The sequence below is a fragment of the Pleuronectes platessa genome, chromosome 19 (genome assembly GCF_947347685.1).
Source record: "Pleuronectes platessa chromosome 19, fPlePla1.1, whole genome shotgun sequence".
NCBI lineage: Eukaryota > Metazoa > Chordata > Actinopteri > Pleuronectiformes > Pleuronectidae > Pleuronectes > Pleuronectes platessa.
Window position 1 is genome coordinate 3,190,160 of NC_070644.1, and position 23,045 is coordinate 3,213,204.

The 23,045-nt window shown below is 41.9% G+C and overlaps 1 protein-coding gene across 1 annotated transcript in view; it reads right to left on the reverse strand.

The window, feature by feature from the left end:
- Positions 1–781: 781 nt before the first annotated feature.
- Positions 782–23,045, reverse strand: part of ttc28 (tetratricopeptide repeat domain 28) — a 135,011-nt gene continuing 112,747 nt past the window's right edge. The window contains exons 18-35 of the mRNA XM_053411568.1: positions 21,206–21,315; positions 19,486–19,615; positions 19,019–19,246; positions 16,910–17,090; positions 13,493–13,624; positions 12,408–12,552; positions 12,114–12,293; positions 11,326–11,900; positions 10,995–11,242; positions 7,902–8,026; positions 7,034–7,111; positions 6,782–6,941; positions 6,388–6,464; positions 5,531–5,554; positions 5,145–5,274; positions 4,443–4,550; positions 3,724–4,360; positions 782–2,640 (exon numbers count right to left, since the gene is read on the reverse strand). Of these exons, the coding sequence (XP_053267543.1) occupies positions 1,512–2,640; positions 3,724–4,360; positions 4,443–4,550; positions 5,145–5,274; positions 5,531–5,554; positions 6,388–6,464; positions 6,782–6,941; positions 7,034–7,111; positions 7,902–8,026; positions 10,995–11,242; positions 11,326–11,900; positions 12,114–12,293; positions 12,408–12,552; positions 13,493–13,624; positions 16,910–17,090; positions 19,019–19,246; positions 19,486–19,615; positions 21,206–21,315 (4,397 nt within the window). The 3' untranslated portion in view covers positions 782–1,511. The remainder of the gene's footprint in view (positions 2,641–3,723; positions 4,361–4,442; positions 4,551–5,144; positions 5,275–5,530; positions 5,555–6,387; positions 6,465–6,781; positions 6,942–7,033; positions 7,112–7,901; positions 8,027–10,994; positions 11,243–11,325; positions 11,901–12,113; positions 12,294–12,407; positions 12,553–13,492; positions 13,625–16,909; positions 17,091–19,018; positions 19,247–19,485; positions 19,616–21,205; positions 21,316–23,045) is intronic.

Genomic DNA, 23,045 nt, shown 5'->3' on the forward strand with positions numbered 1-23,045 from the left:
AGACAATCTTGTTTTTCGAAGCAATGAACAACTATTCATATGTAATAGAGTTTTTTAACTCATTAAAATAATAGATAACACAATCAGATCAAAATACATGCCACAAAAATATATACTGGATATCTGAGGGGAAATTAACCAGCTGCTCAGCAGTAATTAAACTTAGTGCTTGTTACTGCGTCAACACTTACAATCCAATAATATGATATAGATTGCTTTGAAATTGGCAGCCTGTACGATCAGTAAGCCTTAGTTTTGGTGCTTTAATCATATTTGAATGTTCTTTTGTCTGTACTTTTGTTGCAGTAAATTTTTAATGCAAGACTTTCTCCGGTAACAGCCTATTTCCACATCCTGTTATTACTCTGTTGTTATTACTTTTATTCCCAATTCCTTTTCTTCAAGCTGTCTGATTGTTTAATGACAAAAAAATTAGTTTTCTAACTTAATAACTAACACATTTTCTTAGGATTCCAGACACATCCAATTTAGCAGTGTGGTTATATTTGACTGACTGATTAAATAAAACAACAGATAAACTGTAAACTACAGAGAGCCGAACTGGCGCTAAGGCATGAGGTATGTCTATTTATATAAAAGTCCTCTGGTCACACAAAAAGAGGCAAACCTTTGCATTCCTTTCACCTCACGATATTCGCATTTGCCTTAGTGTGACCAGCCCCTAATTTAAATTTAACTGACTTTTTCGTGTTTAATATGAATGGAAATAATGCCTCGAGAGTTGTTAGCCACTTTATACATTTAAGTAATCAAAACAAGACAAGGAAATTAACCTTTATTTGTCAACTTCATGAGAATTGAGAAATGTCTAAATAAGTCTGGCATCGCTGCAAAATTGCACATTACAAAGTTAATGAAACATTCAATGGTAAAAGGTACCATGCTGACTGTTACACTTCAAATCACATCTCCATAAAAAAATACCAAAATGTTTTCTTTACTTTATCCTTCTTTTAATTGTCTTTATAAAAGGTGTAATAATGACTGAAAAACACAGTTTACAAAATATATCACAACAATAAGCATTGGTAATGACATTGAGCAATAATTATTACACAATAAATCAAGATCAAATTCAGGTCAACTTACACAAATATAGCGAGTGCCTTAGGTTGACATTAAATGTTTTCCTTTTCCCAGGCAATCAGTCAGCGGACTGTGAGTCAAACTGCATTTTCAGTGTACATGGAGCCATTGAGACACATGCTCTCTCTCGAAAACACAAATAAAGCCAGGGCTTCGACTCTTTCCAGCTCTGACCAGAAGAAGGCAAACTGTAGTCATCAAATTCAAAACATTAACATCCCTTTCAAAGGAAAAGTAATGCCATCGAAAATCAAAGACAGTATGAAACAATAGGTTTTTTAAATCCTTGTCTTCAGCAGGTGTTGTTGGTTGTATCTTGCAAACTTCTGCCATTATACACACAGAAACAGAAACAGAAGACCGGCCTACTGGCTATGGGAGCACCGTAGCAAACATCCAAACTCTCAACATTTAGAAGACGGAAAAAAATGTCCAGGTGAGAGAAACTTGTAGCCATTCCCAGAGGGAAGTCTGCTGCCTCCTTTAGAGTTTGTGGGAACAGTAGCAGCTGGAGGTGGGGGTGGTTTAGCCTCCAGTTTTTGGTGACCATTTGGTCTGTTGTCAGTGTTCTGATCCTCGGATCCTTCTACGTTTTTGCTTAGAGACTCGCGTTTAGGTGAAAGATTCAGCAAACCCAGAACATCTTTCTGAACTGTACTCATTCTTTTATTCCCCCCCCGGAGAAAACTGGCAGGGTAGGGCACCTCAGGCTTCTGGCTGGCGTTGGCCCAGAAGGTTTTCAAGTTATGAACTGCCTGGACTTTGTTGTCGTGTTTTGACTGGTTCAGTTCAGGGGTGTTGGCCGGGCTGGAAGAGCCTGAAACAGATCCTGTGGAGGAGTAGGAAAGAGCTGGCGATGGGGCACTGTCAGCCGGAGAGTGGGAAGGTGAGATGTGGGCGGAGTAAGGCGAGGGAGGGTATTTCAGTTTGAGCTGAGCCAGCGCATGCACATCAGGGGAAGCCATGGGGAAAGGCGAACCCTGCTCTTTTGCAGAAAAAGATAAGGACGAAGATGAACCAGCTGGACTGTTGTAGCCTGAGCTAATTTTCTGTAGCGAAGACGAGCGTGAGGGTGGTTTAGGCCGGGTTGAGGGAGGTGTTGAGACGGAGGCGGAGAGGGACGAACGATGTCGAGGAAGCGAAAGAGGAGACGAGCATGCTTTTAGACTTGCTCTACTGGGTGGCCTGCTAAATGCACTGGTCTCTGAGGGCTGAAACCCACGTGCTCCCCCAGTGGGAGTCAAAGTTGGCGTTGTGGGAGTAGAGTGAGATGGCTGTCTGGCATGTGCCTCCTCTCTCCCCTCAGGCCCCGTCAGTGTCTTCCCTCTCATGTTGGCTTTCTGTAGGCTCTCCACTGCTTGCATGTGGCTCTGGGTCTCCTCCAGGATCTTCTGGGCCAATTCCTGTGGATCCATTTGTCCCGCAGGCCCCATCCTCTCCTCCTGGGACTTGACCGTGCTGTCTGTCTCAGTACTCGACTGGTCCGACTCAGAGCTGCTAACCTTCCCTTTCCTTGTCCTCTGAGGAGATGAGCTGGGAAAAGATAATAAAGAGAGCTAAATGTCAAGTTATGTTTACGTGAATGCCTCTAGAAACTGCAGTAGTAAATGAGACTATACAGTAAGAGCCGTCATTGCCAGTATTTCCTCCATATCCATCCTTAAAAAAAAAATATCTATAATTTAAATCTAACCGCCTGCTACAGTAAAATTATGTCTATGTGCCTCCAATAAAATGTCCTAGAAATTTTTAAATGTCCAAGCATGCTTCATTTTTCTTGATTCTAGTGGAGAAACATAATGATAATAAACTGATAATAGAAGTTGATTTCTTTTGGAAACTGCATGGTCAAATTTAACTCACTGCAACTGCAGATTCTTTGACCTTTTTTAAAGAAGACATTTTTCAGGACTCAATTATAGACAATATGTACTTTTGTGTTGATGCTTTAGTTTTGTCAGATATCCAGGAGACTCCGTTGTGTCAGTGTTAAGGAAATCATGAAACTAGATGTAGCTGTTGACTGTGTCATGCTGTGAATTGACTGAAGTCAAACATATCCTCACATATGCTTTTATCATGTTCCCATTGTTAGGTTTATTGTGTTTGGATTTTGTAACAACCATTGAACTTGCACTTTGAGCTGCACTTGGCTGAGGCTGTTTTGCAAGTATTTGGTGATAATCAAAAAATTACCAAATATATATAATATTATATAATTTGATTTGAAGTTGGAGTCATTAGTTGTTAAAATCCAATACATTAATGTCTTTAATAAATTGCATGATAACTGTAGTTGTGGAGACATTTCTTTCTTTCAAAGTCAACCTGTCAGTGGCGCTAGATAAATCTGAGAAACACTAAAGTCAGACAGATTCACAGATTGTGGAAAATGAATGTATGCACCAGATTTCATTGGAATCTATCAAATCAGCTGTTTAAATATTTCATTCTTGACCATCATGGTGGAGAAACCGTCCGACATTGACATGCGAACTAGCAGAAAAATATATAATTATTGCAAACCCTTTTTTTTTAGAGTGAGAATTCTTCACAGACAGGACAGGACCATGTTCATTCATTCTAAATTCACTAAACAAACAGCATTGGACTCACATTTCCTGCCTGAGCTTGGGGTTGGATGAAACAGTTGGGGGCAGCGGAGGAGCTTTAATGGGGGATGTAGGCGTGCTGATGCTTCCCTTGGAGGAAATGGTGATAGGATACCTATGACCTCCATTAGATCCTCTCCCTGCTCCGCCTCTGCCATGTCTGTGTCCTGCAGGAAGGGGCAGTGTGTCACAGTCCCTCCCCCCTCGTCCTAACGGCTCACTGCTTATAATGGAGTATCCCTCATACTCCTCGTCTTCCCCTTCTCCTGCTGCCCCTCCATGATTGGGGGGTCGACCTCTTGACAGGCCGCCTGAAGGACGGAGCGAGCCGTAGAGGCCTGCCCCTCCACGAGATCTGTCTGGTTCCTGTTGATGCAAGCGCTGGCTGATGATGTCACTTCCTGCGGGCTCTGGTCTGGACAAGAAACTGAGAGAGGAGGCGAGGGAGCTGAGGCTGTAGACAGAGATGGCATCGCAGGAGAGGTTGTCTGGGCAGACTGGGGGCAGGAAGGAGGGCTGAGGTGGGTAGCAACCGAAAGAGAGGGGTAAAGAGTGAGGCTGGGAGGCGGACTGGGAGGACGACAGGGACTCCAGGGAGGAAGAGCTGTCCATGCTCAGTCGCTTGGGAAGCTCTGTGGAGTCTGAAACAAGACAGGGTATGAGTGTTAGAATACAGTTTATAAGTGCTAGAAAAGAAGGTCCAACATTATGCATCATTCTCACCAAAAAGCGCCAGGAGGGACTGAAGAGCAAAATGCATGGTGCGCCTGCTGGCCTGTTTTCCAGTCTTCAGCACGACCTCCTCCTGACCCACCTCACAAAGATCGAAGCCTGAGAGGGAGGGCGAGTGGAGGAAAGTAATTAAGACATTCACTCAAAGTACTTCAGTGCAAATTTGAACCTCTTTATTTCAATCATACAACATTCAAGGAAGATAATGTACTTTTTACTCCCTACATTTATTTATCAGCTATATTAATTATGTAATTTGGAAACAAGGATTTAAAATATAAATGCATGATGATATAATTATAGAGGCCACAGCATATGAAATAGGTCATATTAGCACTGCAGACACCACAATACAACACTAAAACGCAGTTGATCACTATTTGAATTCAGGCACAAGGTTCAATGAGGTTTTATACGTGACTAAGCCTGCAGTTGTAGGTTTTAATAAACTGTTCATGAATGAAAATTGTTCTGGATGTCCAGCAGCCCTTTAAAAGTCGGTGCATAGAGAGCATCTATTGGAGGGGCCTTTGTGACCCATTAAAAAGCTTAAAGGACAAAGTGAGTCATTTGGTTGTTGGTTGGATGTGATGGTGGTTATGACGCCAGTGATGACACAACTAATGAAGTAAATGAATGACAGTAAATTAGAAGGAAATGAAAGCATAGCTTCATTTATTCTTACTGACTCACCTAGTGCAGCTAGGAACTCGTGGCAGCCCGGGAGCCTCCAGAGCAGCACACTTATGGACACTTGAATGGGAGCCAGTGAGAAGTCCTGCTCTTTGTCGCTAGACTGCAACTGCACCAACACTTGGTGAAGCTTTGAAGAAGAACGACATGGCGTTTAGAGGGAAAAGTGAGAGAGAAAAGAATCCAATAAATGGACGATATATTGTTTAAAAGGGACTCTACAGGGACCACATTACATGACAACACTCAGTCAGGCTTAATTCAGCACCCACATCACAAAGATCTTACAAATTAAACACAATCAAGGTACTTAGTGCTCTCATCATTGTGGGCCGGATTTAACCAGTCTTATATGTTTCTTTGTAACATCCGTGCGGAACACTTACCATTCCCACCATGCTTTTAACCGCCTTTATGACGTGGGTATGAGAGAAGAGGAAACAGAACTTCAATTAATTCCTGTGTAAATGATGCGTTTGGATCACTCTACACATGCATGACTAATGACTTGTTAATGTCGATGGTAAGATGTGACACACGGTATGGAGGGTTGAGAGTATTCACTTGTGGGTGAATGAGCGTTGAAGGTAATGTTGAGATCGGTGCAGAACGGATGCGCTCTAATAAAATAACTGAGAGGAAAAAAACAATGCCCAGGAGTCAATAATATGGGATGTGTCAGTTGAGTAAAGCAGGGTGCATCTCCTCAGTTTCGAAGTGATTGTATTTCACTACAGTTTATGCTCCTTTATCCTTTATCTACTCCAATACTTTTCATAGGACAAGATTGTGCATGTTTCAGATGTCTGTGAGAAAATGTCTTTTGTACGTTTGTCTGAGGCCAAAATAGGTGAAATCCTCCAATACTTCACAAATAATCAAAGATCAAATGTGATCAATGACCCCTCAAGTGAATCGGATGATCCTTTGGAGGTGGCTGACTCTTAAGTTGGGAACCTCTGGACTAATCTAACTGTATAAGAAGTAGATAAAACCAGCTCCAGCTCAAGCAGCTACAGCAGTGACATGCAGCATCAATATTAACAATCTAATAAAACAAAAAGGATCAGTCACAGGGGACATGCTACTGCAGAATGAGAATAAATACACTTTGCTGATATGTTTCCCAAACAGGATTTTTAGTGTTTTTACATAGGTGAATGCTACTTCTACTTAAGTAAAGGAAAGCTTCTTCTACCAGTGACATGACCAACTGTGACACTGCTGTTAACTGTGACAGTACCTTGTGAATGAGCTGTTCTCCGGCCTCAGACGCTGTGACAAGTTTACATAGGGCCTGCAGAGCTGGAGGAGTCAGACCTGAGAGTGTTCATGAGGAGGTTCATTAGATAGAAATTAAATATATTCATTAAAGTTATAACTCATGTGGTCAGGTCTAGCATGTTTACAACTCAAAAGCTCAGTTTTAACATCAAATCCATTCAATGCAGAATCTGCTGCTTCAGTGGCCTCTGCTGGCAGATATCATAAGCACATGTATTATGACACTCCAGTAAGAATTATACTCTGGGTGATGAAACATTGTAATTTCATAGCAGTCTGTGCAGGTGTAAAACAAGATGTTATTTTATCAGTGTGATTGACATGACATTTAAATGATGGACAAGCTGCAGTACCAAGCAGGGCCTGTAAAGTGGTGCTGCACTGCTGCAGCCGATCTCCAGGGTCTGACGTGGGGAAGAACACTGCCGCGGAGAGTCCTGTGACGCTACCGGAGAAGTCCAAGCGGAACCCCACCGCAGACAGGAGGGCCTGCCACCCGGGCACCCCGCCGACCTTAGCCAGAGGAGAGGAAACACATGGACGTGAGTGGAGGAGACAGGCGCTGGCATTTAAAGACAAAGAGAAAGATACACCAGCACTCAGACCTTATTCTCCACGCTTTGCTGGGATGTGTACATTGGGTTACACTGGCCACTCTGAATGCGCTGCAAAGACTTCTCAATCTGTAGAGAGAGACAGAGATAGAGATGGTCCATGGTAATTAATCACTGTGGGACTTTCTGATTGGGAATCATGTGTTTGGAGATGATGTTTACAATTAACTATTGTAAATATCTATACAATTAACAGATTTCCGACCTGGAGTACATATCAACATGCTCTGATTGAGGTGTGATAGATAGAGCATGAAATATGCCATATCAGAATTCAACAATGTATTTGTCTTTTTAGAAGGAATGAAAGTGATGCATCAAAACCATCAGAAGGGTGGAAAACTAATTCGCAAAGAGGCAGCTCCTATAGTCAATGTAGGTCATTGTGTCACTATATAGTAGATGCTATACTATATAGGGCTGAAACTATTGCTTATTTACATTATTTAGTAATTTTGTCTGTAAAATATCAGTCTGTGCGGTGATCAGAGTTCTTCACGTTTTGTAGTTCAAAACCAAGGAGATTCAATTTGACAGAAGGAATCAGCAAATGCTTACATTTGACAATAAAAACATTTTTGGAAGTTTGTTAATTAAGACTTCATCAGATTACAAAATGTTTTCAGATGAACTTTCTAACAATTAATTAATGATCCTTATGGATTGTTAAAATCATAAATGACAAAAACCTGTGGCTGCATTCCCCCCTAAGTGATTGCCACATGCATAATTTATTGATTAACAGTTTAATTTGCATTAACAGTTGGTGGTCCACTTGATGTGAGAGTCAGATGTGTTTATCCAGACCCATGTTAAGAGTTATTATATGATGGTCTTGAAAAGTGAGGAGGGGTCTCACCAAGTGTAACAGCACTCTGAGGGCATCCCTGGCTCTGTCTGGGTACTGCAGGATCTCTGCCAGGGCTTGGCCCACCAGCGACATGGGGCTGTTCAGCTTCACATCATTTCCAATCAACATGTAACCTGAAAGAAAATACACAGTGGAATACCACATACTGTTAAAGATGGTTGACATGGCAGTATGGGTCATAAACCCTGCCTCCTCCATGGTCACCATAAATACAAATCTGCTCATTTTTTCTGTAAGATTGATTCTAATTAGTTATTTGATGCTATAAATGGGGATGAAATGTAATGATTGACAGCTTGTAGTTGGTTGAGTGCTTATATTGGTGGGATCTTGACACCACAGCCCTACTCCATGATCACTGCTGGACAGACTCTGGCTCCAAATGACATGCAAGAAGACAGAGCCCACCTCTGGGTAGTTTTGGCTTCATTTTTGTACAGTGGGAGGAATTGTGTCATCCATCTTTATATACAGTCAATGAAGTGTATCATAAGAGTACATGAAGTCATCCAAAGTAATGTGCAAAAAGTTGGAGCTTCACTCTGCTATTTGTGTCATTTGGAAAAAATAAATCAATCTGAGTAACTGGGAGCAGTGGGAGGGAGCTGGAAAAAAGTCAGAGTTACCTAATTAACTATTCATAACTGAAACCATATCTTCCTGAGTTTAAAGGAGCATCCAGTAGCTTTTCTTAGACATAACTTTACAAACTATGGAAATGTGAATACATGTATTTGTTTTGTAGACTTACAGATAGGGACACAACCTATAACTTTAGTCACTACACACGTAGGCCTAGTAAAAACACATGATATAATGACAAATGTGGAACAAACTGTTCCTCGTCTGTTCTGGCTTGCTGCTGTGCACCTCCAAGCTGCTGTGCACCTCCTCTATATAAAGACTTTAGCATCAGCCTGGTTTGAGGCAGAGATGAAACGTCTAAATCCAACTTTGTTGTATTCAGTTACAAGGATGTTTCCTTCACTTTGCAACAGCCTTCCATCCTGCTCACATTTAGTATTTCTTAGGGATTGTTTTGCAAAAGTCTCCCTGAACATTATTCTCTCAATGCTCTGCCACGGAATTTCTATAGAAGCTAAGATTGAATACAACTAAAAGATAAGACAGTGAAGCACAGAGCTCTGTTCTGTAAAGATGGAAGTGAAAAAGAAATCTGTCAAAGGTAAAAGAGGGGTTAGTGCATTAGGCTGCTACTGCACAATGACGGATTTTATCATAGTTTTACTTGACAGAAATAGAGGAAAGGGAAAACAATATATAGAGAGTATAGTCAATAGCAATACGACAAAGGTTCAATATATATTGATTTGCTTAAGCTCAAGCACATTACTGAGGAGGTAGAAGACAGGGGATCTGCCTCAAATTTGTAATTTTTTTTTACTGTTTATCAAATAATTGTCATTCTCTGCTCATAAAGAAGAGTTTAAACCCACAACTAAAATCTGTCTTTAACCAAAAAGAAAAAATAATGTGACATTATTGTGATAATTATTTATATCGACTGATATGAAAATTATTAACTTGATATAATGTTTGGCCTCTTCCTCCAGCCCATGATTGAGCAGGCTATTCTTAACATTAAAGACCAAATGAAATGAAAATACCTGTTCCCAGTTGTAATCCTGTGTCTCTTGTTATTTGCCAAATATGTGTTAAAATTGTTTAAATGTAAATCTCTGTCTTTTCTCTTACTGTAAAACACTTATAACTGTTTGATGACTCATCCTGCAGCCAACCGGCAAAGACTGTATAGGGACCTAAGTTATCCGTGCCAGTGGTTAAATCGACAGGCGTCGGTGAAGGTGGTGGCGAGAAGTCCTCGACAGCAGTGAGCAGGATGCCGTCAGAACTCTCCAGCCTCGTTGAGCTGCTCATTACTGTCAACAAATTCTCATTCAGGGGCATTGGTAGCTATAAATATTGACCAATAACCGCAACAACTCCCTTCATGTGGTTTTAGTAGCCACATATATGCAGAACCAAGCAGCTCTGACATCTGTTTCACACGGTCTTTAATGATTCTGCTCTCATTTACTACATCAGATCACGTGTTTCCATCGTGTCCTGTTCCCTGCAGCTTCCTTTCTCACGCCAACCACCTGCATGTCCCCTCCAACCACATCCATTAACCTCCTCTTTTCCTCTTGCCTGACAGCTCCAGCCTCCCCGTCCTTCTCCTACTGTACCCAACATCTCTCCTCCCCACCTTCTCAGTGTCACCTCTCTTCCGTTTTCTCTGTTGTGACTAATTGGATCAATACTGATGGTCACGGTGGTGATCGAACACAAAAGATGTGTTGTGTATTTGCACTCATTTAGTTATTTATTTGTGTTTTGATTTTTGGTGGTCTTGCATCGTTTGCATAATGCAGCAAATAGTTTCTTAGTTGTAAATAACTGTGCTCAATTGAGATACAATTTTTTTGTGATATTATATAAAAAATGTTTTGCTATATTTAATTGTGTAAATCTTATTTTTTGTGATAAATACTAGAACCCCTCCCATGTTCAAACACACTGAGCCTAAAACACTGGTGTCTACTTAATACTTGGTTTTGGGATGTGACCCATCACCAATATGTTATTGCCCGTGGCAAGACATACAAATACCTTCGATATACTCTTTCCTAATCTTATCAATCAAAAATCGTAGCATCTTATTCGACTCTGGCTTCAGCTCCTGTCTTTCCATCAGTGTCACCATCTCCAAACCATTTAACACGTGGTGTCACTACATCTTGTAGACATTCCCGCACCATTCAGTCACAAACCATCCACCTATCCTCATTTCATATACATCCGTGATTTGGGAAAAAGGTAAATAATCAACATCCAAAAAACTTTCTACGGGTCCACTTGTGTCTTCGAGAATTTTCAACAGCAACTCAATGTCATTTAGTGGATGGAGTTTGCTCAGAAGTCCCATCAAGGTCACATGATGAAAACTGAGCCAATTTCATGACAACTGAGCCAACTTTATGGGCTGATGAATAATGTGAGATGTTAGTAAGTGGACTGTGAGTGTGTGTGTGTGTATGTCCATGGTAATCTGCTCACCAGCCCAATTTGAGGGGTGTGAGAAGTGCTTGCTGCTCTGCAGCGTCTTCATGGCCTCAGTCAGAGCAGCACTGGCTTTGGTGCCATTGAGAAGTGCTGTATAGAAGGTGTGTGTTAACAGTTTGGAGGCAGCTATCGGTGCAGGCCACAAGGAGACACACACACACTGGACCCCTGCAGCTAAGAAGGCCCGGGTCAGACCCACCACCCCGTCAGCTGTCACCCTGCTGCTGGACTCCGGGTACAACCTGAGGTGACAAGGAATCAGAACGAAGGTGAGCTGTAGAACCAAAACGTTTGTGTTAATGTTAAATCTGAGGAAGGTTTTTACCTCAGAACCACCAGTTTGACGGTTAAGCTCAGGCCCAGGATATCAGCAGCAGTGAGGAGGAAGTCTTGAAGTGATGGACTGTCACACACACTCTCCCCATCACACACACTGTACTCATCCTCGCTTGCTTCATCTTCCCCCCTAAGTCTTTCTGGGCTGCTGTGCTTCTTTGAAAACGAACCCTTGACCTCTGCATCCCGATCCACAGGCTGGCCTGAGGTCAAGGTCCCATACAGGGATTTCTCCTTGTGTCGGCCTCCTGTGCCCTCTCCCCCAGCATGCTCTTGGCTGGGGGAGAGGACCAAGGCAGCGAGCTTCCAAGATATATGAGTAGCAAAGTGAACGCACTCTGCCTGACTCAGTGCTGTGAGCACACGCTCCTTCGTGGCATTCGCCCCGGTCAGTGGATGACATCCAAGCTGTTCCCCCAACCAAAGAGCTTCATCTTGGGCTGAAGGCAGGGGTCCCCACAACCAGCGGTCCATCACGCTGGGGGGCAGGCGAGGAGCTCCGACCACTGCAGCCACTGAACCTCCATCTGTGCACTGTGAGGGTCCGCCTCTGCGTTGATTAGGCTGTGGGCAGAACAAAGACTCAGATCAGACTTTTGTTTTCATATTTATTGAGATCATTCATAGTTTAAGGAGTTAAATCAAAAATACAATACAAGATAAGATACATGAGAAGATTTGAAGAATATATTAATTAATTTAGCCAAACAAAAATCTTTCTTTTTACAACAAACTGCAAAAACTTAGCAGTTTTTTTAATGCCTACAATTGACCTACCTTGATTGTGGCTCCCAGGCTGGCTAAAGAAGGAACAGAAATGAGACTGAACCTCTCATACAGGTACTCATTAGAGGAGCTGCCTTTGAGCAAAGCGAATGGGATCAGGTACAATTCTCCCTCCAACACCAATATGAGCTGTCTGTGTCTGCCCACAGGTCCACTACTGTGCATCAGGCCCTAGAGACAAGAGAAGATAAAAATATGACTTTAAAAACAGATAAAAATGACATGCTAGCGGGCTGTGTATTGAGATCTACAGAATTTCTCCTGACACATGCATGCTATACATACGCCTTCCATGGGTGCTATGAGTAAGTCATAAAGGGCTCGCAGAGGAGGTTTGCTGATGTTACTCAGTCGACAGGGAGGAGAGGACAAGCTGTCTTTCGCTGGAGACACTGTGGCACTGTATAAGCTGGTCATGCTGCGACAGCTTCTGTTGAAGGCATAAACACACATGTGAGAAATACACAAACATAAACCAAAGTGCTGGATTGGTGCAACAAATTATGGGTTTACTTTGGGCACTTTCACACCTAACCTGTTCGGTCAAGACTTTCTGATATAATCAGTTTAGTTTGACCCAAAATAACAGGCGTGAAAGGTGCCACAGACTGTTGACAGAGCAAAAGAAGTGGATCAGGGTTTAGCTTGTGTGAAAATACTGAGTTTTCCCCTCGAACAATTTCATGTTTGACAACGGTGCCATTCGGTAGACGGTGCCAAATATTTGGTGCAGAATATTTGTGTATTTTAACCGTTTAAGGGCATTTTCAGACCGAGGTTTATGTCTTTGATACATTATTTACATTTGATCCGTTTAGTTTGGGTTTCATATTGTAATTCAGGGATGGTAAGAGGATCAACACAATCAATAAGCTGCATCCTTTTGGGGAGCATACATGTCTGTAGTAAAACTCATTTTCAAATATTTCAGTCAGATCAAAATGGCACTGTTCCAAGTAGAAGGATAAATGTCCCCCTACTTTTGGACTATAGGTAAAAGATATTGACATTGTGACATTGGAGAAAATTCTATGCTACATGGGAACGTTTTTTAGCTTATGGAGGAAAAGTGGTACTGATCATAAGGAATTTTTTTTTATAAAGAACTTTATGTTTTCTTTTATTTATTTATCTATCCATTTTGTGTGTGTGTGTAAACTGTATTTATCTGTATGAATCTGTTTTTAGTGGGAAATCATCTGATTACATGCATTGGACAGTAACATGTTATTGGGGAGGGGAGCTCTGTTGGAGCTGAATGGGGGAGATGCAACGTCTCTGTTCAGCTGTATTAATGCTTTTTTGTATTTTGTATGATTTGAACAATGAACAATTTTAAAAAAGTGGCGCTGCCATCTATGGAGACAAACCTGTTGAAGAGGTTGTTTCTGGACACCATGCGGAGGTAGCCCGTGGGGTCGGTGGCCGAGGAGTTCAGCTCCTCAAACTGCTGCTCTAACAGATCCCCGGCCTCACTCTCTGTCTCACTGCTGGAGCCAACTCTGGGAAGCAGACGGTGATGCAGGCAAACAGCGTTATTACAGAATTAATGAAACGTTATCAATACATCCAAAGCCCTACACACTACCTCCTTCTCCAGTATTATGTCTTTAGTATTTGTGGTCACTCTTTTGAATGAAGGTCCAGTCTGTAGGTTTTAGTATTTATCCACAGAAATTTTATACAATATCGATAAACTTTAAAGAAGAATCACTGGAAACTAAGAGTTTTTTTTTATTCATCTTAGAATTAACTTATTATATTAACAGGGACAGTGGGACCTCTCCTGCAGTGTCCCCCATGTAGCCCTTCTACAGTGGCCAAGAATGAACAAACTTAATTCTGATTCTAGAGAGGGACTTTCAAATTTTTGTGTCACCACTATAGATTCTCCTAAATGCTTGGAAGGAGGAGGGATGAAGCAAGAATATTCACTCCCCTCTAAAGTGAAACTTCACCACTAGATGCCACTTAATCCTACACATTGAACCACATTGGACCATCGAGATTCATACAGGTTAATGTATAAAAACAATGAAAAACATAGTTAAATAATGGGACAAAAATTGACAAGCATTAAAGGCCAACTACATATATTAAAATGAGCCACCACGCTGATCATACCAGACAAAGTCAGTCTATAGCAGGGGTGTATTTTTATCCCGAGGGGGGGGCGTGGCGGCGTTCTGAGAGGCAGGTCAGGGGTGAGTTGGGCACCGCCTAGTGTCTAAACTGAGAAGTGCAGTACAGTGGGCCATAGTACATTTCATTTAGCTGACGCTTATATCCAAAGCGACTAAAGGCCGGCGCAGGCTTCTGCGTTTTCAGGGACACGCAGGCACACAAGAGACCCTTGCGTGCCTCTTGTGTGCTTGCGTACCCCATCTTGCGTGCTTGCGTGCGTCGCCCAATTTTTCTGACTATACGACAAAGCTACGCAAGCCTCACGCAGCCCGCAAGGCTGTGATTGGTCTGCTAACTACATCCTTTCCGGAGTCACATTTCCAGTTTCATGCCTTATAATACCGGCAGAAACAACGGAAGATTTAGAAGAACGAATATGGACCAGATAGAAGAGCGTTTGGCAAAAGAGATCCGAATGTATGACCACTTGTATAACCCGTCACTGACTGGCGGATTTGTCCACACAAAGAAGGCGTTTCTAAAACCTTTGCAACACCCGCAACCCTTGGAGAACCATAAATTAAAACGAGTCCGTCAACACAGCTGCGTGAAAAGCCGTAGCCGCAGTTGCAGAAGCATTTACAATAAGTGCATTCAACCCCGAGGGTACAAACCCAGAACAACAAGAATCCAGAAAGTACAAACGTTTTTTTTTTTGTTGTAATTTTGATGATGCGGGCCAATTAAGAATGGATGGTGGGCCGCAGTTGGCTTGCGTGCCGTAGTTTGGACACCCCTGGTCTATAGCAACAAATACAACCTTATGTGTATTAATCGAAAAAGGGTATTTTAATTTTATCACATAATCAAGCCCCTTTTAACATCAATGACGCGTTCTGGAAACATTAAAAATTAGATGGTCCTACATGATGCAGAAAAGCAGGTACAGGCAAGGTAATGATATTGCTTATGAGGTGGTAAGTAATTTTAATATTGCAGTTTATTGCCAGCCTAATGCTTACTGTATGACACCTCAACAAGAGCATAATGAATCTTTTACAGAAAGAAAAAAACGGAAACAGACTCCTTTGTGCTGGGCTGATGGCTCGCAGAATTTGCCATTAGCAGACGTCATTACTTTTTTATGGAATCCCTTGGCTGCACATTTCACACACTCAGGGAGATTTGATCTGTTAAAATAGCACGTTCTGCCGCCTGGATCCATGACAGAGGGTTGTAAAAGTCTACTGCTGGGTTGGAAAGCAGTTCAGTGCTACATATGGACAAATACACACAATGCTGTGGATGAGCAGGATTCATGATATCATCAAGTATAAATGGAGGGAGGCTCCAGGCTCGCCACAGTTTTGACACACATGCACACACAGACACACACACACACACACACACAGGGAGAAAAATAAAGAGAGAGAGAGAGAGAGCAACACACACGGACAAACACACGCAGACAGTCACAATGAAACGCTGGTGGGTTACTGCAGTGGTTTTCACAGAAAGTTGAGACGCAGTTTGTGTGGGGGAACATTTGCTGACACAACACATGGTAGTGATTTACAAGCTCGTCATGTTGCACCGACCAAGGCCTGAAGTTGTGGGCAGGATAATTGCGGGCAAGGAAATATGGTGGGAGAAAGCAGGAGAGAAGGAAGACAGATGACAAAGGGAATGCGGCTCCTCTATCTTGCTTTATTCCCTTTCACTCCCTCCCCTGTGTGTTTTAATCACTGCGCGGTACAACAATAAGCCATAAGACATAGACACTGCAGTTACACTGACTAGTCTATGAGGCTTTGCTAATGCTGGGTGTTCAGGAGGTATAATGTTTATGACCAAAATTTTAACCTCAGGGCGAGGTGATAAAGTAGCAGCTCTGGATGAAAGGTCAGACGATCAGTGTACTCTGAAAAAAATTAACAAGTATACTAAATTAAATAGCACCCATTCAATACAGTAGTTGGCATTTTAACTACCACTACAAGTAGGAGTCATCCTCTGGCGACATGAATGTCTGTACAAATTTGTTTCCAATCCATCTTGAGATATTTCATACTTCAACATCATATATTTCACATCATGAGTGAATACTATGACCTGCTGGTGGCATGAGAGAAAAATTCTACATTAAGTGGGGACACGAGGCAAAAATGTGCTAGTAAAAGGATTATCTTCTGTCACTGACTGTCTTTACATGCGCATTAGTATGCCGGTTATTATTGGGTTTTTTAATCATACCATTTTTGTTTTTAAGTAAACGTCATATTCGGATTTCAGGTATACTTGTACATGTATGTATTTGGGATACTGGTGCATCATGACAACGCAATCCCACCAGGAACACAGCTGCGTTTCTTCATATGCGGCCTGGTTCTGTGTGTGGTGGCAAAATGGCGGATAAGCCAAATCCACAACCCGATGTTGGTATGTGACAGAGCTAAGCCCGCTTTAAGCAAAACCGGCAACATTTTTCAATAGCCACCATACAGGAATTAAAATGTATACATGGATATGAATAACTAGATTTTCTAATATTCCATGAAAACACCATATCCCGATTATGAACAAAACCTGGAGAAGCTTCAGAATGAAAAACACAGTTTGGTCATTTGGAAGATTTTACTCTATTACTGAAGAAAAAGTACTACCTGCTGTAATGGCTGTCCACTCCCAGAGCCTCTCTGGCGTTGTGGATGTGCTGGTCTAGAGACAGAGGGCTTGCACCTGCTCCTCCTCCCCAACCCTGTGGGCTCCCTCCGCCATCCTGTGGGCTCCCACCGCCATCCACTCCGGGATCTCCAAGATACACCTCATTAAACTTCACGATACCTGTTGTAGTGTTCAGGAATAAAATAGGCGAATTGGTGCACGTTGTACTGTATGTGTGCGTGTGAGTGTAGAAAGGGTATATTGAGCACAAAGTCTTTCATGGAAAGGTATTTTTTTTGTGTTTAATTTTAGAGGTGGTTGTGAGGTAGGAAAGCATAACACATTTAAAAGTATTAAGCCCTAGTAGCTTCTGGATCCTAGAGGCTACAGTGTGTTTTTTACAAGCCCCAATAGAGAAGTGTTGGATGGAATAAACAATTGATGGGGTCGCAAATATGAAGTTGGCCCTAGATAAAGGTCATACGATCTCAAATCCAAAAGATAATTCCCTTAAATGTCCTGAAATGTCACGACAATTAGAATATGAGAGTCAAATATCAAAGAGTTAATCCACCGAGGAGGGTAAGTAAATGTCATGGCAATCAACCCATTAGATTTTGGCCCAGTTCCAGTGTCCACTCCTGCTGAGTCACAGAGGGTTGCAGGGGATCAGGAAGTCTTTAGGGTTATTTTGTGGCTTTATTTTAACCCTTGCTGAAAAAGTGCAGCCAGGTGGGTGCATATTTCGAAATATAGCCCTGACAGCATAGCGTGTACACCACTTCCCATTTCGTAACCATGAGCTCGCGAGTTCCATATGACATGACCATCAGACAGTCAAACCAAGATGTTGCTAGCATGTTGCTAACTTTGTGTAAATCTGTTTCCATTTGCTCCACCAACTTAAGAAATCAGCACATAAAACAGTCGATCGGAGTGAGGTCATACCACCGTGAAAAGCAGCAGTGGTGAGTGGCTTTCACTCAGATATGTTCAAGTCTATTGCAGTCGTCCAAAAAAAAGAACAAACAAACAGTACAACAGTTTTATCTGAAGATGATGGGGATCACTGAAAGATGATGTGGTGGTGGCTCAGTGAGCACTGAGATGAACCAGGGAGAAGTGATTGGCACAGTCGAGACTAGTTGGCCAATCAACTCTCCATGCATTCAAAAGGCAGGGACAGAGCTGCGAGAGACACAGAGACATGCAAGGGACAAGGGACAAACACGATAGAAACAAGGAGCTATGCTGAGCTGCAAAGCTGAGATGGCAGCAAAAAGTGCTGGCCATTTAAGTTATGTTGAGTTTATGTTGGTGCCTGTTCAGCACTAAAGAATACTGAAAAGCGAGTTGTTTGTCTCTGGTTCTTTTGGGGAGGACCCGGTGGCAAAGGACATTGCCAAAGATGCTAATGCTGAATGTAAAACCATTTCGAAATATACTGTATGTTAGTCTCCTTAAATAACAAGTCCCTACAGGGATGATCTAATGTGCAATGCAAAAAACATGAGATGTTTTATAGCAAGAACAACCGATCACACTGATGCAAGCACTAAAACCGTTTGAAAACGTGAAAGGCGGACATTTTCCCTTATGTTATTAGGAATGCAGGTTTTTTATTATTCTGTGTGAATCTTCGTGTGAGCTCTCTTACTGCATGTTGAAGGGGATGTTGTTTCCACTGATACAGGTTGGTAGAATTATTATATACATAAAAAAATGCATTCAGTCCCCATGACATTAGTGGTATGCAACATCATCTACGTTGTTTCGGTGATGATGACTGCACTGCATTAAGTGTACCTAATAAACTGCCAGTTTGTCCAGGTTAACAAGATTTAACACACATTGGAGCCTGTGCACTAAATCTCAGTAGATGTGTCATGTATTTACAGCTCGGGTTGGTAAGCCTGGAAAAGCTATCAAGAGCAGGCTACACCATAATACTCATAATTCTAGCCACTGAGGTGTGACTAACAACTTCATTAATTGATGGCTATCGGGACATGAAGAGGATTTCGACAAATAAGACAAAAAGTGCTTAAAAAAAAGTAAACCTATATGTGTGTGTGGTGTTTTGAATGTGTGTGTGTGTGTGTGTGTACCTGTTCCCGGAGATATCAGCCAGCTGTACAGAAAGCCTCCAGCCAGAGAATAGTACAGGACCATTGCCCTCTGATTGTTAACTGTCTCCAGGATGTGCTCCACAGTAACTGGGATGTAAGGGTCGCTGCTCGCTGCTTGTTGACTTCCTTTCTGGCGTTCAACCAGAAGATCGGCAAAGGCACGTGTACGCCCTCGCTCTGCAATGGCCAGAGCCTCATCGTGCCGACCTGGGTGGAAACACAGAAGAAGATAAAACAGGAATCCGGAGTGAGTTAGAAAGGATGTAGGAGAACTGGGAGAGTGGAAGGTAAGGTCAATTAAACAAGATCATCCAGACATCTTGGAAAACAGAAAAATTGGAAGTGTGTGAAAGTAAGAGAGGAAAGATGAGAAGACCTAACAAACAAAACAGGGCGCAGTGATTCACACTGCACAATTATGACACAAGAGAGGGCAGCTGATTTACCTAGGCTGACGAGGACTCGCTGGAGAGCCTGGTACGAGCTGGTTTGCAGGTCAAACAGCGAGAGCTTGTTATCCGTGCTGTGCTGTGTCTCATGACGAATCATCTCAAATAAGACTGATGCTCTGTATAACTAAAAGACACAGCAAATTAACATATATAACACAACCTTCATAAATTAATGTGGTAGTAAAACACAATTTTTAAGCAGGAGGAGATGATTTCAGTTGCCAAACCTGAATGAACAAGCTGTTACAATTCTTACCAGTAGGTGGCACTACGAATACACAACAATGTGAACAGTAAGGAGGACAGCTGGGTGAGTGCTCTGCCTCACTGCTCAGTCAGTCATTGGTGACTATAGCCAAACAAAGATGGTGTCACTACAACAGGCTGCTAATCATTTTGATTTTGAAATCCTCGTAGGATTTGGATCACAGGATCCAGTGTCTTCTGTACCACTGCTGTTCTGTACCTCAGCATTTTTATTTATTTTCTTCGAGGCTTAGTTTAACTGCTTACACTGCAGGATTTATGCATATACATACAAATTTAATAAGTAATTAACTAATTCAGTATCAGAAACCCAAATTACAATAATGAGGAATAAAACAGTTCAGTTCACATCAGTAAAAATACATATTATTTGACTATTTCTACATAGAAATACTGCATAAACCTGTAAGAAATCAAAAAACTACTGGAACATAATTCCACTAAGGCCCAACAACCCCCATAAATTCAATCAAGCATTTATTTTAAATCAATATCAATGGATTATTCCCTAAGAAAACTGAAAGTGTCAAAACACAGACATAATCAAAAATAAAATAATCCTAGATCCAACCCTGTTTCAGATTCACACCAAATGTAATGGGTTCTCCCCTGACCCATACCACATCCTTTCACCAGGTTTCTTGGTTATCATTTCACTGAGATATAAACAGATATAAACCAAATAATGTTTAATATAATTCCACATCAGCACTTTTCACTGTTTATCTCAGCTCGTCTGTACATGAATTATAAATAAAGTTACTATCGATTAAACATGCTTAATGATAAATAAAAAGACTGGAAAGGGTTTAAATTGAGATGAGTAAAGATAAATGGTCTATATTTATATAGAGATTTTCTAGTCTTGAAGACCACATACACCCATTCAGACAAACATTCATAGAGTGCATCTATGTGCATCACTTTCTCTATCACACATCACTCACACACTCAGACACAGCCGTCAGGGTTAAGTTGGGGTTCAGTATCTTGCATCAACACTTTGGCATGCAGAATGGGGGAGACTGGTCTCAAACCTTCAACCTTTTGATTAGTGGACGACACGCTCTACCTCCTGAGTTACAGCCCGCAGATCAATCATTGACTCCATTGCACCTCCAACTGGCTGTAACTCAACCTCTGATGCCTGATGTTACAGATGGCTAGAAACCCAGTTTGAGACAGGACAGTGTCAGGCTGCTCATCCTGTTACAGCTCTATAGACCTAGCGCTCAGTGAGGGACAATAATACAAAGTTCTCGTCATGGATGAGAAGTGTAGTTCCATGAAGGAGGCAGCTGTTCCCATATCTAAAAATGGCTAAAGATCCCTACAGCAATAAATCTCTGATTCACATTAGAGATGTACAGTAAGTTCGGAAGCAAACACAAGTTAAGATATGCAGCTGCGAGTCTGAGCGAGTGTACACACACAAACAAACACACACCTGGTGCTGTGCCTCCTCCAGGTTTGCGCTGGCCCACAGGGACAGACCCAGGTGGTGACGTATCTTAGCTTCGTCCTCTCTGCGACCTAACTGCTCGGCCAGACGCAGACCTGAGGAGAAGAGGAGGAGAGACAAAGCAGAGCTGATCAGTTGCTTGTTCCAAGAGGCCGATCTGAAAATCACCTCCTTGAAAGTCCTTGCACTCTGCACCTAATCGACCTCGCAGTGAGACGGGGGCGCTCACATTTGCCATTCTTTTCCCGTTATTGCTCCTTTTGTCTCCCTTCGCCTCGACCTTATTATTCTGCAGATTCAAATTCAAAGTTCCCGTGTTCTCTCCGCTCTTCAGTTTGACTCTGATATGTTTTATCTTCCCCACTATGAAAGAGCAGACAGTCATGGCAGGTTGCATTTAGTTCTCATTAGGCTCTGAGAATGAGCTGAATCTCATCAATCATCAAGTTTTGGTTCACACTTCTCTGCCTGCCTGTCTGCGTCTGGCCCTGTGATGTTTGCTGTCTGTGCTTCCTTCTACTGTTTGTGGAGGTTAATTGGAGACACGCTTCAGCTCTGTCCTCGCCTCAACTCGGAGCAGAATTCCTCGCTGCCTGTTAATGATCAATTAAAATCCATGAGTTAAATGACAAACAGTGGCTGTGTCTCAAGGGGTTTACAAATGAAGCCCACTACTCATTTTAAATATCCATTAAAATTAAATTCCAGTTGGATTAATCTGAAACTATGAGAGCATGCACATTAAGTGCTACTTAATCCACTAGGACAGCGATTCAAATGGGACTATTTTCAACAAGTATGCAGTTTTACTACTGAGGAGCGATAAGAGATGTGTGTGTTTCAAAGAGCAGTCTAGTTAGAGAAGAAGTGAAATCAAACAGGATTATTGACAACACGCTGACTGAAAGAAACTCTGCTCGAGGGTAAACAACCGAGCAGTGATCTTCTATTAGCCTCTGTCAGACTCATGAATACCTTTCATGCTTCTTCTGGGTTTTAGAAATGCAACTCACACTGTTCTCAGGCTTAAACCACTCTGACTTTAAATGAGATGCCCACATGTATATCAAAGTCTGCGCTAAGAACCAGCATTTCCCTAAATAGAGTCGGTATGACTACAGGGGGAAGGTGAAACTGTGACTAACTTTTTAGACTTGAGAGTTTGCTGATACATGTCAAAAGTTGGCCCCCAGTTATCAAGAATGAAGTGGAAGAGGCCATAGGGATGTGAAGGAAGAGAGGTTTCACATTATGTAATTAAGCGTTTATGATTAGCGTGTGTAAATAAACAATAAACATTTCATTGATTAATGGAGACATAACTGGCAGATTGATTAATATTGAAAAAAATTAAACAATCCGTAATCATCCAGCTCCATCTTTGTAATAGACGATGTAGAGGCAAAGACCAATTTGACACAAAATATAAAAGAGAATTCATGCCATGGAATAAAGTGAAATAACAGAAGCCAGGCATTAACTTGTTCTTTTCAGCCACCAAAATACTACAGGTATCAAGTACATTGCATGTATCACTGTCACTGTTCCACTGACTGTATACCAGATGTCAATCAGGTGCTGAAGATTTCCCGGCTCACACTGTGGAATGTCTCCTTTGTTAAAATCGTACTGTCTTCGTTCCCCTTGACTTTTGTATTCTCTGCGAGGCTCAACAGTCTATAGTTTGGGGAAGAGGAGCAGTTTCAGCTTGTCCTTCAAAGCCTCTGAAGGACAGCGCTTTGTGAGCTGCGTCCTTCAGAGTACACAGCACCGGATTTGTGATGAATGGTGAAAGTTTGTTTTTGAGGCTTTTCATGTTTAGCCA